This window comes from Plectropomus leopardus, chromosome 9 (genome assembly GCF_026936395.1).
Source record: "Plectropomus leopardus strain MGB_pleo_1.0 chromosome 9, ASM2693639v1, whole genome shotgun sequence".
NCBI classification, from domain to species: Eukaryota; Metazoa; Chordata; class Actinopteri; order Perciformes; family Serranidae; genus Plectropomus; species Plectropomus leopardus.
The window spans coordinates 33,696,353-33,712,768 of NC_142184.1; the positions used below are offsets into that span (position 1 = coordinate 33,696,353).

The following is a 16,416-nucleotide window of genomic DNA, read 5'->3' on the forward strand; positions in this document are numbered from 1 at the left end:
CCTGCTGGAGCGGCAGGAGGGCGCTGCTTCTCGGGTTTCACCCGGAGGAGTTGAGATACAACCTGATGCAGGGAGCAGCTCCACAGTTCAGCGGAACTGGCGCTTGTTGACATCCCTGCTCTGGAATGCAGTGCGAGTCTGTCTGAAGGAATAGCGTGGACTCACCCAGCAGCCAGGTAAGAGCTCACCTGGCTCCTCAACACAGCGACACAAAGTTGTTTCACTATGGTTTAGCATAGCTTCTGTCGTTGGTCCGCAGGTAAAAGACTGAAATGGGCTAACGTGAAAACCTTAATATCCAGCTTTTGTCCGTCTATTGTTCGAAACTGTTTTAAAGTAGCATACCTAAGGAAAGGACACAGCTTATTTGCTACCTATTTTCGATATATATCTAAAAATGAAAAAAAAAAATCAATATTTTATTACAAATAAAATATGTTTGCTTTATGCTCATTGCAGTTAGCTAACATTGTAAGCTAGCTAATGCGCTAAGCTTATTGTTGTGTCATTCAAACTCGCTACATCTAATGGTTTTCCACTTAGTGGCAGGTGTCTGCAAAACATCATTTTCATACTACTCCATATTGTACATATTTCTTTCAAGAACATGGGAAGAAGGCAGTGAGCAGCCTAACATCACACGGCCGGAAAAATGGCAAGAAATTAGTGAAAAGTTGCAAGAAAATCACATGACAGTAAGCAAAGATAGAAAAGTAAACAAAACAAACAGGAAAATGACAACTATGCAATAAGTGCAGATTTTTTTTCTGTTTCAGTTTTAAAGATATGATTATGATGATTAAAAATATATAGTCTGGACATTTTCTGTAGTTTTTGATAATTTTGTAATAACTGTCATTTGAAACTAATTTCCAGTTCATTTTCAGATCATTTTCTTCATCCCCTTTGACTATATTCTTGCAATTTGTGGGGCATTTCTTGCCAAGTTTGTCATTTCAAAGGGTTAAAAAGCTTGTCAAAGGTGTCTTAGGGCAGCACAAGAAAACTGATGGCCATAGGGGGTTGAAAGGGTTAAGCCTCTTCATTTAAAGAAACAATAGGACATGCTGTTATCAGCTGTGTTTACAACCGATTCATCCCAGACAGTCAGGATTATGACATTATTTAGCTCAAATTGAAATCTGATATCTGAAGTTCATCTGAAGTCCCACTTCAGGTCAACTAGGTGCTGACAAGGTTCATGGGAGTTCAGGTTGTTTTGTGGTTGTGTAATTTTTTCCCTGATGAGGTCACTCCAACAGCAATAAGTGCACCAATAAATGAATAATGACATTGACTTGAGACCACTTTAATTATTTCAAGTATCCACACCAACATTGAGTTAAACAACAAATACAACTTCTTTCCTATTAGATATGGTCATTCCATGGACCCATCTGCAAGCGTTAGAAGTGCAATACAATCGGATCTACAAAGGTCCCCTCCACCACGCCGAGGGGACTTAAAATATAAGTGGTGGTAAAACTGGCAAAGGAAGTCAAGTCCAAAATTAAGTGCCGTTGTCCTGATTTATGTGACTAATGTAACTTAATTGCATGCATCCAGAAATTGAAAAGGGGGGTAACATTCCTCCTGGCAAGTTGCTCCACTGTAAGTAGATGCATTGTTACATATTGCATAACAATAGCAGTCTTTCCCCCTCTCTGTCTGACAGACAGGTAGAGACAGCTCAAGTACAGTTTTAACTCAAACATGGCAACATTCAGGCATGCAGGTACATGTGAAACATGTGAAAAAAACGTACGAAAAGAGCTCTACAGTCACGTCACATACTGCACATGATGATATCAGGTGGTCTGAAAAGCCTTCAAGCAGAATGGAAGTTTCTCTTAAACCCGCTTCAGTGGTGGTCTGTCTAGTAATGAGGTCTAAAATATAAGTTGAAGGTTCAGACAGTAACTCATAAAAATATAATTTAAAGCAAATAAATCAAACAAAGGCTCTGTCTGGAAGACATGCATTTTTTGAAAGACTCAACATCCTATGGAGGCATAAAGCATTCACGTGAGAATTTTTTTCGACTTTTTCTTAATTAACAAGAATATCATCTCAAAATTGTGAAAGTAGTTTTCATTTTAAAAAATGCTCTTGCTTTTCTGAATTAACAAGATAATCATCAATTATGACTTTTTAAATTATTTTTTTTAATTAGAAATCTATAAGCACAACAACTTAAGCACAAAAACTATCATGACATTTGCTATCATAGCATTTAAAAGTATACAAAACCCCACTTATTCCCAAAGTGGTCCTCAATGGAAACAACAAAAAGACTTGGAAACATACAAATTAATGGAAACAAACAAAAAACATGCCCATGCCCTTCAAATGTCCTGCTTCGAAGGTGAATTATCAACTTTTCCAACAAATTCAACATTAGAATAAAAAAAGAATAACATGTTTTTAGTTTTCTGCATTAACTGGATCATTATCTTAAAATAATGAGAGAGTTGAAAAAAAAAATGGATCTTATTTTTCTGAATCAAGAGGATAATACTCTTGAAAATTCTCTTCTTGTTGATTAAAAAAACAGCAAATATTTTCTCCCATTAAAACTTTCTGAGTTTCAGCATTCTGAGTTAATAATCTTGGCAAGTCAGAAAAACTGAGCCGAACTGTTTTTCCCCAAGTGATTGCATTACGCTTCTGTAACGTCCAACATTTGAATGACAGGACATATTTAATGCTGTCTTTTAAACATTCACACTTAACTACCAGCGTATGTAGAAATTGTTTTTCATGGTGACATGACATGAGGGAGCTTTAACAAGCCTAAAACCTTCACATTTAAATTCTTAAGGTAACGCTTCACATTGTCAGTAAAGCTGTTGAGTGTTACACAGTGTTTTTCATGTTTGTATTTATCCTCATCTGCCCTTACTTCTCACTTTAATGATTTAATACTAACCTCTCCTAGAACAAATCATGGATTATTGAATTTGTTCTAAACACTTGTCACAGGCCTGTGAAGTTTGATGAAATAAATAAAATATCTTTGCACGCTGCATAGTTGCTCTACTGTGAACTTTTGCACATTCCCTGTCAAACATTTTTGCACATATCTGCGCAAAACTGCACAGCTTTCTTGTTCTGAAATAGCTATATTGTACATATTTGTCAAGTTATCTTACTTTTTTTTTTTTTACCATATTTTTATTGCAAATTTTTCTATTTTATATTGAAGTTCTTGATTGTTGCAGTACTTTGCCTTATTTAAAAAATATATTATTGTTATTGTTTTTATTCCTCATAATGTGTTTATTATATGTTTAGTGTTTGCACCACAAACTAATGCAAATTTCTTGTTAGTCCAAACTTACTTGGCAATAAATCTCTTTCTGATAACTGTAGCTTTTTTCAGACTGCATTTTGTTGAACAATGTTGTTATTCACAAAGAACAAATGCCTTTGTTTTCTAAAGAGCATTTGCCCACACAACTTCAAATAATTTCCTGCAGTTTTACAGTTTATTTTAAAAATAATGATACACAACATTTAACTTTATTTTGGTGAAGTCAGGCCTGTCAAATATAGAAATGAGTTGGTCATTTAAACATTACATGTAATTTGTCTTGTAGATAGTTCTGATGGCTCTAAACAATTGTAATTATGTAGTGTGTGCATTACAGTTGACACATTTAGTGTTGGTCGTGTTAAATGTTGAAGCTCTCAGACAGAGGTGTTTTAGTTTTATGGCCTCTAAAAGTGCTGTGTGTTTGTTAATATTACAGACTTGTGTGTGTCATTAGCTGTGTGAAGTATAAGGTCTTTAATGGGGACGAGTGCTGAAGCACCTGTAGTCTGACTCAGCCATAAAAGAGTTCCCATGGGAAAAGATGACAGGTTAAAAAAAGAAAAAAAAGACAGGTTTTGGGCTTTTGTTTGTTTTCTTGTTTTTCTTTTATATTGGCATGAACCCTATTCAAAACCCTGCAAGTGTTTACGGAAATGTTTCATGTCGGAGTATTTCATTTTAATAACTGATTCATCTGTTAATACTATCTGGATTAATCATTAGGTTTATAAAATATCAGAATATTGTGAATATTGCTGCAAGCTGGGCTGCCTAGTTGTTTTTTAAAATTTTTTATTGGTTTGCTTTTACTAAACATTTGAGCTATTCAATGCAGATCACGGCTCCAACTAAGTAAATAGACTACTGTATGTGTACTTATATGCAGTAAAAATGAAAATAAATATAAATGAATAGTATGAAATATTCATAGCATTTTTTCATGTTTGCAGGCTCCACTCATGTCTCCTCACCTCCTTGTTTCTTCATCATCATCATCATCTTTCTGGCGAATGCTGTGTTTCCTGCTCAGTGTCTTCCTGCTGCTGTCCTCAGGGGTCCATGGTCAAGGTAGGATGTCTTTCATGAGCATTACAACCATTTGATGAATATTAACAGGAGAGTATATCACATGCACAGCTAGAGATGATGGTATGATCTTTATAAACATCTGTTATGTGTTGTTGTAACGTTAGTTGGTGGTTTATATATATTTTTAAGTGCTACCTACATTTGGCTATAATGGCTTAAATGATAGTAGTGACATAGAGCAATTACTTTATGTCATTTATTTTTGTCTTCTATGGTATAAATCTGCCCTATGCCACTGTATTAGATTGCTTATCTTTTGGGACAAATTAGCCATATCCCAAAAGATATAAATCTTTACAATAAGCAGTAATGTTTGTTAAAAAAAAAAAGCTTTATTCTTTCTGTTAGTCAACAAACTTCTATAAATGCTAGCTTATTAGCTACCTGATCCTGAAACAAACAAACAAACATAAAAACATACAACCAGTGACATTAACATAAATAATGTCATAAATACATTGTGAGCAAGTCAACACATTTATGTAGCCTATTTTAACACATGAATTGTTATGGTGTATTTCTGACATTTGTAACAGTTTATAGATAATGTTTTTTCTACTATTTCATCTGTTATGTTGTTGACACTTTAACATCGCACTAGAGTTGCTTGTACTATTTTGCCATAAAGAAGATTTTTATTGGCATATTTCACATTCTCTGAACGTCTCCCAATTAGTCATGGAGCCCTTTGTTTAACAAAGAGTTGTTTTGGCCTCTAACTGTGACCGTCACAGCTCTGATGACACATTGTCGGCAGCTGGACTTTTAATGTTTTCAGATTGTTCAGGGTCTACTGACACTTCTGACAAAGATGCATTTTTGTCTGCTGATTCCCGACAGCAGGACTTAAAACTCCAGGGTGGGTGTGAAATTTTCTTCTTACTCATTCATAACATTTTTTAGGAATAGAACACCCCCACTAAGGGAATGAAACAGGCAGCCTTACATGCCAGTTTTAGGTCGATTAGCCTAATGATCAAATCTTATAAACACACAGATACTTTTGGACAAGTGCCATTCATCACACAAAAAGAGCAATTCATGACAAGTTTGTGCAGTTTGGAGAGCTTGGTTAGTCTGACTTGAAATACTTTTATGAGTAAAAATCACACAAAAGTGACAGAAATTTTGGATGAAAATAGATGCCAATTATGCAAAGCCTGTTACCATCAGTGCTCAGTAAGATATTAACACAGCACTGAAACAATCACTTATACTGATACACGGGCTTTAGTACTCTGCAACCATTTCATTATGAAGAAGATTGGATTTTGTAGTTTAATTAATAAAACATGCTATTTTTTTAACACACACTTAACAAAAAAATTAAATGCAACACTCTCGTTTTTTCAAAACTGATGTATTTCCATTAGCTGTTTTTTATATTGGCATTTTCAGTTTGCGCAGTTTAGGGTTATGGAAACCCACCTTAATTTGCGACTTAAATGTGAGAGAAATTAATCTTTTAATTACATGAAAATACACTTTTACCTTAAACTTCACTGGCCTCTCTATATTTATTTTGTGGTTACATTATACTACAATTAATAAAAGAAACAATTGTCGAGACTCAAAGGGCGTATTATTTCAGCGCTGAGCTAAAGAATGATGGCCACATCCAGCTGCTCTTATCCCACACATTAGGGAGGACAAAACAGCAACTCTGCTTGTCTGCATATCTGCCCGCCTGTGTGGAAAAGTTGTTGTTGTTAGTGGGTCTGTTCGACCTTGACCCCAGTCTCTCTCTAAATCCCAATCAGACATTATCTGATCTTCTGCCAGGCACCCAAGAAGATGAGGACCCTCTAGAGGCCCCCTACCCCAAATACACAGTCACCCACACACAATTATACACACACACGTACATGCTGGTCAAAAAAAGAATCTGTTGAGTGCTGAGGGTCATACGTCCAGAGAAGCCATGAAGATCTGTGATTCATGCTGTTCATGTCTACACTCCTCTGTCTTGTTTGCTTCCGTTTTCTCCTCCCCCCTCATCCTCCTCTCCATCTATCACCCTGCCACACAGTACATACAAGACCCTGACACACTGTAACACTGTGCCGTGCCTCTGACACGACCTTTGACCCCTCAGTCCCCAACCAGCGTCCTGTTCCTGTTTCTATACCAGACGAGAGGACAGGGCACGCTTTGATGGATGAAGGGGGCAGCTGGAGAGAGGGATGGATGGAGGGCCAGAGGATAGAAACATGAAAGACGCTGCTTGTTGGGAAGCCCCTGCTGGAAATTATGTAGATGAAGTGGAAACAAGAGATGGATTTGATTTTGTGAGAAGGAAGTGAGAGGGGTTAGGACGTCTTGGAAAACGGGCGTTTCACAGCTTGTTTCTTTGATCTTTGAAAAGCTCGCAACTGTCATGATCTCCTCTTTCTCCCGAACAAAAACCCCCAACACACTTAGAGCCTGTTTTCACCTGGTATTAACATGCGTTTCAGTGATCTGAACGCAACTGGACAGCCGAGACACATCGGCGCTCACACCTGTGTCTGTCATGCCTCTCCACTTGTGATCAGCTTTTGTCATCATCACTTTGCTAGACGGTCAAAGGGCCCTGTGCACACTCTTGTTAGTTGCTCACTAGTCACGTTAGCGGTTGTGTCGGTACAGCTGAAGATTTCGCTCTCAGGTTTCCTTTCGTAGGGCAAAACGATGGACTGTCATAAACACTTCAACCAACCAGTGATAAAATGATGAAGTTCAAGAGCAAACTGTTACCAAAACAGCCACCATGTCCTGCATTGGTGACGTGTTTTTCTGTTAGATATATGGTCAAACTTTCTGACCCACTTGCATGGACAGGTAACTGGGTCAGAAATCTGTTTGTCCAATATATACTTGCCCCATACTTTTTTCTTTCTTTTATTTGTGGTTATCAAATTTTAGCACGTATGTGCAATCTGCCTTGCTCTCAAACTTGCGGCAAACTGCGTAATACATAGTTGAAGTATTGCCTATGTTCTCTAACACCACCTAACTAACTGCACATGTGCATCTCAAGAGAGATGAGAAGTACGTGAGATGGCTCTCTCCTGAACTTTCATCATCAGCTCAAGTGAGCTGCTAGATTTACTATTTTACTTGCCCCGGGCAGTTGGGCAATCTGTATTGTTAAAGCCTGTTGAATGCGTCGCGGATCAGCTCGATGAGCGGTTTTAGTGATCAGGTCAAAATGTGTCTTGGTGGTCCTTTAGACTTGCATTTAGTGCTACGTATTTACATGTAATCAGATCACACAAGATGAATGTTAATATGTTTTTTTTGTCCCCTTGTCTCTGTTAACCTCAAGGTCGTCTCAAGCTGACGGTCCTGTCTGAGGACAGACTGCAGATGAAATGGAAGGAGGCTGATGGACCCGTTCAGGGCTACAAGGTCCGAGTGAGACCCATCTCAGGTGAGTCTTTCCTGGCTGTGTTTAAGGGTAATATTATTTGTCTTAGGCCCTTTTTATTCCAATCAGGGTTAATGTAGCAGCATGCAGTGATGTTGTAGATAACAGTGTGCTTCCTGTGGCAGCAGTTTGGGAGAGGCCCTATCTTATTGCAGCCCCAGTAAGCATGGCCATGTGCTCCACATTCTGGGTCAATTAAAAATGTTTGTGACATACTGTATCATTTATTTTTATTTATTTATTTAACCTTTATTTAACCAGGTTGGTCCCATTGAGATGAAGAAGCTCTTTTTTAAGGGAGACCTGGCCAAGACAGTCAGCAGTGTAAAAAACACAAAATTGGATGCACGGATGTATAACTTAAATATTCCAACCTAAGCTGGAGGTCGATTGATCACTGCCACACTGTTGACCACAGCACTGTTTTCTTTCAATAATGCGTTTTTCTGATTTCTTTTAAAGCCGCTTTGCAGGCTGCCAAATAGAACCAGCTGGTGAAATTAGACCTGGGATGTCCGTGTATATACTGGGGCAGGATATTTAAATGACCATTGTATTCAGCGGCCACATTTATCAACAGCCGTCATTCCTACTCTGTGATAGGTAAGATAAGAATGTTTCATGAATCACACGCGAACCCTATCACAGGCTTCCTGTACTCCGATCTGCACTGGTTTGTATGTTAGATTGATAAATGATGGCCGGTATGTTTCTGGGTTGCATCCGTACATACATACATCTCATTCTAGTGAACAGGATGGCACAAGAACACCTCAAGGGAGTTTTCTCAAATCTAGCACAAATGTCTAACTGAATTCAACGATGAACTTATTAGAATTGGTGGTCAAGAGTCAGTCACCTTAATAAACATGTTTTTGGCCAAGAATTCACATTGTAATTATGACAAAGTGCAACTTGACTGGTTTGCAGAGGCAAACAACTATGAGGCGGTAATTTAGTTGCATAGAATTTACAAAATAGATAAACTGTGAAAGTCATCATATTTTTCTTCCATTTATAGATGTGTATCATAAGATGGACTTGCCAAATCCTAATCCTCTGATTCCTTCTTCTCTAGTTTAAAAAAGCACATAAATATGGTGTGAAGGTGCCTTTTATCTCACAGTGATCCAGACTGCCATGAATGTGTCAGCTCTCTTGCCTCACAGCTGATGGTTTGGATAAGAATGCACCTCCCCTCCCCACCTCCTCTTTCACATATGTGATTCTTCCTGCGCCTCTAACTTCTTCCTCAACATTATTGTCTCTCTGTCACCATCTAATCTCCCATTCCACACCATGCAGCTAGGCCCGGGCACGTCTAAAACAGAGACAGACGGGGGCTTAGGAGAAGAATTCAGTCCAACATGAGACTTTAGGCGTAGGGTCTTGAGAGGGAGGGCAGTAAGAGGAAGAAAAGGTGGTGTGGATGAGATTAAAGAGGGAAGACAATACAGTCCTGGAGAATGCATTAAAGAGAGCTGCAGAAGGTTGCAATGTACATCTGCGATTTGGAGGACAGAAGAGGAAGTGGTGTATCATTCGTATAGAAAAGAAAAAGATGTTGTGGACAAGATGGAGACAAAAGGAGGAATTACACAGTGAGCTGCTGAAAACTCCCCTGCTAAGATTTATATATACAGTATACATGTGGTATTTAAATCTATATACATTTTGCATTTAAGAGTTATTTTACCTTCACAAATAAAAAAGAATGCACTCCATACTTCACTGTCAAGATTTATCAGGATTTCATTCAATCTCATCAAACAAGTACTGGGAACAGTGTGCAAAATCTGGTAGGGTACATAGAGCAGGTTGTGCATCATGATATATTGTCTATAACAGTGTAAAATATTAATTACTGCAGAGACTCTTTAATTTAGTGCATCTTTACTTAGATCTGCTGTATTTTTGCTGCATGATGCTCAAATATTTAGACTTTTTGTTCACTTATTTATTGCTGTCATGCCAACCTTTGAAACTTAAAGGTCTTGGAAAATAGTTTGCAGAAGAGGATCTGACTCAGACGTCCAAGGCCAGTTGACTGTGGACTGGAGAGGGAGGGCCATCATTACTTCATTACTTATCATTTGTTTAGGCCCAGGCACACCTAATCAGTATCAGAGAACAAAAGCCACCTGCTGCGTAGCCTCACATTACCTGTGTCTCGTCCAAAAAGTTGCACATCAACACACTGCAAAGACAGCCAACAAGCACATATGTTCTACGTGTCCTATGTGAGAGGAAATAACTATAACTCTCCACACCAGCAGACAGCAGTAGTTTGTAATTGCCATTCATAAAGGGAAACTGCCAGTTTAACATGCTGAATTAGCTGACTAGTGCCAACAAGGGCCAGTGGTGCAGGACACACTGCAGTGACCGGCAGCGACAGACGCTCGCCGATGGCCCAACATTGACGGCCTACTGTTGGGTTGGTGAGTCAGGACCTTTAGTGTTCTGTTACGATAACTTTTACTATATTTTTACTTTCACAACACAAAGAATGAAGTTGAGACAACTTTTTAATGTAAATTGTGACAAATTAAATGAGAGCAAGAAGACAAACTAAAACTAAAGCTGTACTGTATTTTTGAATGATCATATTAAAAATATCAGCAAATCTTAAATCCATGGAGCATAATTAGGAGCATGTCAGGGAACAAGTTGATGGATAAAATGATGAAGTGATATAAAGGGAAGCTTGCAGGACTGAAAGTGAGCAGTTAAACACCCTCTAAGCCATGTACAATTAGTATGATTGTTAGCCAGGGTAGCTGCCTTTCTCCTCTGCTTTATTCCTTATTCCTGTGATCTACTCATGCTGACTCAGTTGAAAGCTTTCAATTTTCTGATGATACATTAGTTGGGTTAGATGAATCAGCAGGAGAGAGGTGTCTGATCTTGTAAGGGTGCAGGCGATGATAGCCTTCAGCTTTATTTAGAAAAAAAATAAACAGATGATTCATAGAGTTCAGTAGGGAGACATCTGGGAAACTACCTTTTGAAATTGCCAGCGAAAGAGTTTGATGCTCATTGTTTTGACCTTGTAAATCTGTGTGTGAGTGTGTGCATGTGGTATGTCTATGTCATGGAAAAATGTGTGTCCTAGGGATACCTAAGCCTCATTTTTTACTGCACAAAAATCCTGCTAACATTTGGCTTTTTAATGCAATGGAAAAGTATACAATCAGCATTCAAATGACTCTGCAGTAGTCATGAGTATTTATCGCCAATCTTATCTATCTTATTTTATCTCCAATCAGCAGTGATGGAAAGACAACAACTGGGTGAACATGCAAATTGTAACCCTGGTGAGAACATGTTGCCACTAATTACCGTCTGTCTCCACCCAAAACGAACTCAAACATCGATCTAAATTAATCTGCACTAAGTTTTAAAGAGAGACTAAATAACTAAGAGATTTATAAAGACAAGGAACCACCACCAAGTTTTCACAGGCCTCTATCCATGCTGCCCTCTACTGTTTGCGTGGCCTGTACGAGATGTCGAACATGATGCACCAAAATAAAAGAAAAAAAAGAAAAACACAACACAGAAAGGCATATTCCACTGCAGAGCTGTTTACACAGTTCTGCTCTACTGGAAATGGGAAAGCAGTCTATAGCCTATTTTAGTGGGTTTACCTGTTTTTTAAAAGTTGTGTGCATGTGCTAATTTTGGTGGAAGACCAGTGCTACTGTAGGGGGAACTACCCAGAAGCTGTTTTGGGTATTTTGCCGTGTGTTGATACGTCGGTCTGTTTGTATGTCTATGTCTGTCTATGGATGGATTTTGTCAACACAATAGCATTGCAGCAGTTCAAGATGCAGTTGTGACACTTTACAGATGTGTATTTGAGATCACAATCAGTGTGGAAGTAGGGGGGTAGGAAGTAGTAAAGGGGAGATTGGCTCCTATCCTATGGCCTACTTTTGTTTTAGGTCCCCGATCGGTAGGATCACAAAAGATTTTCTACTTTTTTCTGTGTGGACATAGAAAATTTTTAATATTTAATGGAAGCTATTGAAAATGTGCTAACTTTCTTTATCACTGTTTGGTTTGGTAGTCTGACTACACATTATGCAACAAAGGCATTTGAGAAAATAATTCAGACTGCATCAAAAGTAACTGGCCACTCCCTCTTATATCTCTCTAAAGTTAATAAAGTCTGGCCTTACTAAACAACTCTGAACATGATTAAAATGGACCAACCCCGCAGCTGCTCCTTTTCAGTGACTGATTTAAAAGAAGTAGAGTCCCTGAGGCCATCTGAATGAATGCTAAGCCTTCAGTACCTTTGTTTTCAGCTTATGATTACCAGCTTTGCCAACATGGCAGCATGTGGCTGGTATTGTTTTTACCCTGTTTGTTTGTTTATTTGTTTGTTTGTTTGTGTGTGTGTGTGTGTGTGTGTGTGTTGAGTAATGTGGTCCTGAAGACACCATTGTGGCAGGATATACCAAAGGTTTTGAATACTTTACCAGGTATTTATATGTCTCTCTGTCTGTGGATAGATTTTGTCAACACAAAAGCATCACAACCATGCAAGACGCAATCACAAAACTTTACAGATGTGTAACTGAAATCAAAATGAAGGCAGAGTTTAAAGATGTGTGTGTAAGTTGCAGGTCACCGTATTCCAGATTCAGTCATTCCCGTCCACTGATTCAGTGCAATCTAGAGGCATGTTAAATAAATCTGACACAGTTCGCCTGTTTCTCCAAATGTCATGTGTTCCATTGCACCGTACACACTGATTTGGTATCGTGGCTGGTGTGATCCCAAAGCACAATGGTCTCTATATTTTTTTTCTTTTAATTGTGTATTGTAAAGTTATGTAGATGTTTAGGTTACTTGAGTCTTGAATTGTAAACTATTGGAGCTTTAAGATTGTTATTTATGTGTTTGTTTGTTTTTTGTTTAAATGTGTTAAATGTATTAAATTTCACGGTGTTCTGGGTACCTTATCATATTTTAAGTTTCTGAGGATTTTATTAGTTTCTTTTAATGCCAGTAAAGTTAAATCAACTCAACTCAAAACTAAAATAGAGACTCTCTACTGCTTTTTTTATTACTTTTGCAACCAAAAAAAGACCTTAGGTGGTGTCAGGAACATTTCATCCTATGCAGCACCAAGGCAGTCATTTAACAACCAAAATACTCTTTTTTTCCAGAGGTACCACAGCCAGAGTTGATGCTGACCACCACACGGGGCAGGGCCACGGTGGCAGGACTGGACTCCAGTCAGGAATACGCCCTCCAAGTCCTCGTGCTGAATGGGACGACAGAAAAACTTCTGGCAAAGCGACGATTCACCAGTAAGAAACACACAGCGAGGGGGATGGGAGAACTTAGAAAGGCTAGCTGAGAGAAGAAGAGAACGGAGGGAGGGAGATGAGCTCTAAAGGAGCAAATGAGCCTCAAGAGCATATTGAGGCAAATATGCTGAAAGAGCAGAAATCCAATCCTACTGTGTACAGTGATGGTAAATGTATGCACTTTGAGGTTTTACATTCCATTATGGATTTCAGGTTACCTCCCAATGCTTACATTTTCCTCTCACATCATAGTAAATTGAATGCATTTGTCTGTTGTCAGAGATAAAAACAGAAATCTAAAGATTTGTGATTAGGATCTGGTAAATTACTGTATATGAATATTATATTTTGTAAAGATCTATAGGAAAAAAACTCACTTTGAAACAGATTTATTTTCTTTTACTGAAAAAACACAAACTAATGCAGGAAAAAAGAAGAAGCTGGTTTGTGAGCAGGAGAGCTTGGCATTGATAGGGACAGACAGGAGAAACTTAGAGTCAGGGTGTGGAGTGATAAAGAGGTATGAGGTAGTTTGATCGTGTGTGTGTGTGTGTGTGTGTGTGTGTGTGTGTGTGTGTGTGTGAACGAGAACGAGCATCAACATGATGGCATATCTGTATGGGGCATCTTACATGATGTACTGCAGGGTTTTTTAATTTATAACCCATACATTCTGATACATTAAATTCTGATTAACTGGAATACACAAAACAAGCTACAGTTGGGGTTGAAGAGGTGACACACAACTCCACAGGCATGGTGTGATGGACAATATTGACTGGAGATGAAAAGAAATGCTGTTGACTCAGTTGATGCTGTCAGATAACATTGGCAAGACAGCAAAGTGATACTATAGGAAGTGGTGCATTTTTAACATTCTTACATGTTCTTGGAGTGTGCAGAGGCTCCTCCAAGTTCACTCAGTACAAGTACGCACACACACACACACACACACACATACAGAGTGAGTGGGCATAAATACTACTCTAGCAGGATTACAGGCTGAAAGTGGGGTTTGTTTGAAGTTACTGTGTATACTTAGATAGGTTCAGTGTGTTCCTGGGTTGTAAATGTGCCCATCAGCACATGTTCCACTGTGTCTCATAAAGGCAACCTTACCTGTAAAATTACACAGTCAGTAATGGCTTTCATTCTACACACACTGCGTAGCAGCTTGCAGAGAGGAGACCAGTGTTTCTTTATGTTGAGCTTATTGGTCATTTCTCATGAGATAAACGTCATCCTGATAAAGTGTCACCTATGTTTGAAGCATTACGGTCTGCGATTATTATCAAATTCTGAACACTTATTGTCCCTTAGGTTATATATAAGACATTTCTGTCTCCAAAAGCAGCAAATCGCATCACAACTATCTCTTGATATTGGACTGTATGATACGGGGATGTAGCCTTGTGAAGCGTGCAAGGGATAGTAGGTTACTGTGTCGAGTCAAGCGTGTCCAAGCAGGTCTGAAAAACATGTTCACTTGGAAATTCGTAACACCGGCTGTCTCCTTGGAATGATGGCAGTCTGGGAATTCCTTCCTGATGCGTCGCATTTCCCACTTGCTTTAACCCCCTCTGGGCTCAGCACTGATTTCAGCCCTTTGAAATTTCACCCTCAATTTGCTGTTTTTGACCTTGTCTCTTAACTCCAGGCGAAGATGTGCCAGCAGGACCTGGTGAAGCGGAACCAGTGAAGTAATATGACATGAAGCAAATATGCTCTGTCTTCACCTCTAGCATGTTCAGTTTTACCTCTGTGAGCTCAAGTGTAACTGCAGGTGACAGAAACAACAGCAAGAATGGCCCATTTATTGACACATTATCCTGCAGGTACCTGATCAGATGCGGTTGTTACAACAAGAATATTTCATGTACACTAATATTTCACTTTTATTTGGTATATTGCAATATTCTGAATATGATATGGGTCATGTAAACAGCTTATTCCATTTGGATACTCTGGATAAGGCCTTTATGGAAATTAAGAGATGTGGGATATGCAGATATTATTTGTGTTTTAGGAGCATTCTTTGACATGTAAACAGCACATTTGGAATATGCGTCCTAATTGGGGTTTTTATTGAAGTTTATGACGCATGGACTGTTTATAGTCAGCTCTGTGTGTTGTCATGGATGCATCGAAGACAAAACATTAGTTGGCAAGGCTGGGTAGAGATGAATGCCCCAAAGAAAAGCTCACATTTCTGGTCAGAAGGGGACACACACCTACACTGCATGGCAGCATGTAAATATTAGGGGAATATTCATTTTCAGTAGTCAGTAGTTTGCCTCAGAGGGCTTTACAGTATATGACATCCCTCCTTTGTCCTTGGACCCTCACAGCAACTAAGGAAAAACTCCCCAAAATAACAATTTAATGGAGGTAAAACACAGTGATCAGCCATCTCTAATGTGATATATCATAGCTTCCTGCAGTTAGCATTTAGTTCAAACTACTGCTGTGCCTTAGTACAGCCTCACAAAGCTGTTATAATTACTGCAGACTATAGAAACTGAGGCCAGTATTATTTAGAAAGTCTTTGAGGTTAAAGGTTCAGGGGAGACACAGTCCTGTTTGTGTAATCTTGCAATAGTTGAGTGCGAGTCCTGGCCTGTGCAGTGGCCCAGCTTAAACCTTCACCTTGGTATGAACCTAGACTTTCAAAGTTAGAACACATGTAGAGAGATTGGTTTGTTTAGTAATTGTTTTATGGTAAAGGTTGTATATTTGCTGTATTTTGGTATAAATACAGTTCATTTTGAAACATGCATACACATTTTGATGTAGCTTGATTCGATCAGATTTGACTCCCTTGAAGATTTCCAGCATCACTGGCAGTATTATTGACTTAAACATGGATTAACATGGATTACTTTTATGTGATTCACTTAGCTGCATTTTCTCTCTTCCAGTGGAGGGTCTACGGGAGGAGGAAATGATCCGCAGCGGCAGTCGAGAGCAAAGGAAGAAGATGTTGCCAGGCGGGTCAGGTTCAGGAGATCTGGACGATGTAACAGAGGCTCTGTTGGGCCTGCCAACAGTTCTGTATCCGGACCCCACCACCACTGCTGCTTCTACTACAGGTACTGCATGCTTGTAGAAAAATGCGGTTTAGGTCATTGGTGACTCTAAATTGGGCATAGGTATGAATGTGAGCGTGAGTGGTTGTCTGTCTCTGTGTGCCAGCGCTGTGATAGTCAAGTCTCTTCTGTTGTGGAATTATTTTTATTATGCATACTCTTATCATGATGGTCCACCAGCAAATGGAGACA

The 16,416-nt window shown here is 38.9% G+C and overlaps 1 protein-coding gene across 1 annotated transcript in view; it reads left to right on the forward strand.

The window, feature by feature from the left end:
- The window catches only part of col20a1 (collagen type XX alpha 1 chain), a 43,250-nt gene continuing 26,834 nt past the window's right edge, over positions 1 to 16,416 (forward strand). The window contains exons 1-5 of the mRNA XM_042491700.2: positions 1 to 176; positions 4,267 to 4,384; positions 7,713 to 7,817; positions 12,995 to 13,138; positions 16,057 to 16,227. Of these exons, the coding sequence (XP_042347634.1) occupies positions 4,276 to 4,384; positions 7,713 to 7,817; positions 12,995 to 13,138; positions 16,057 to 16,227 (529 nt within the window). The 5' untranslated portion in view covers positions 1 to 176; positions 4,267 to 4,275. The remainder of the gene's footprint in view (positions 177 to 4,266; positions 4,385 to 7,712; positions 7,818 to 12,994; positions 13,139 to 16,056; positions 16,228 to 16,416) is intronic.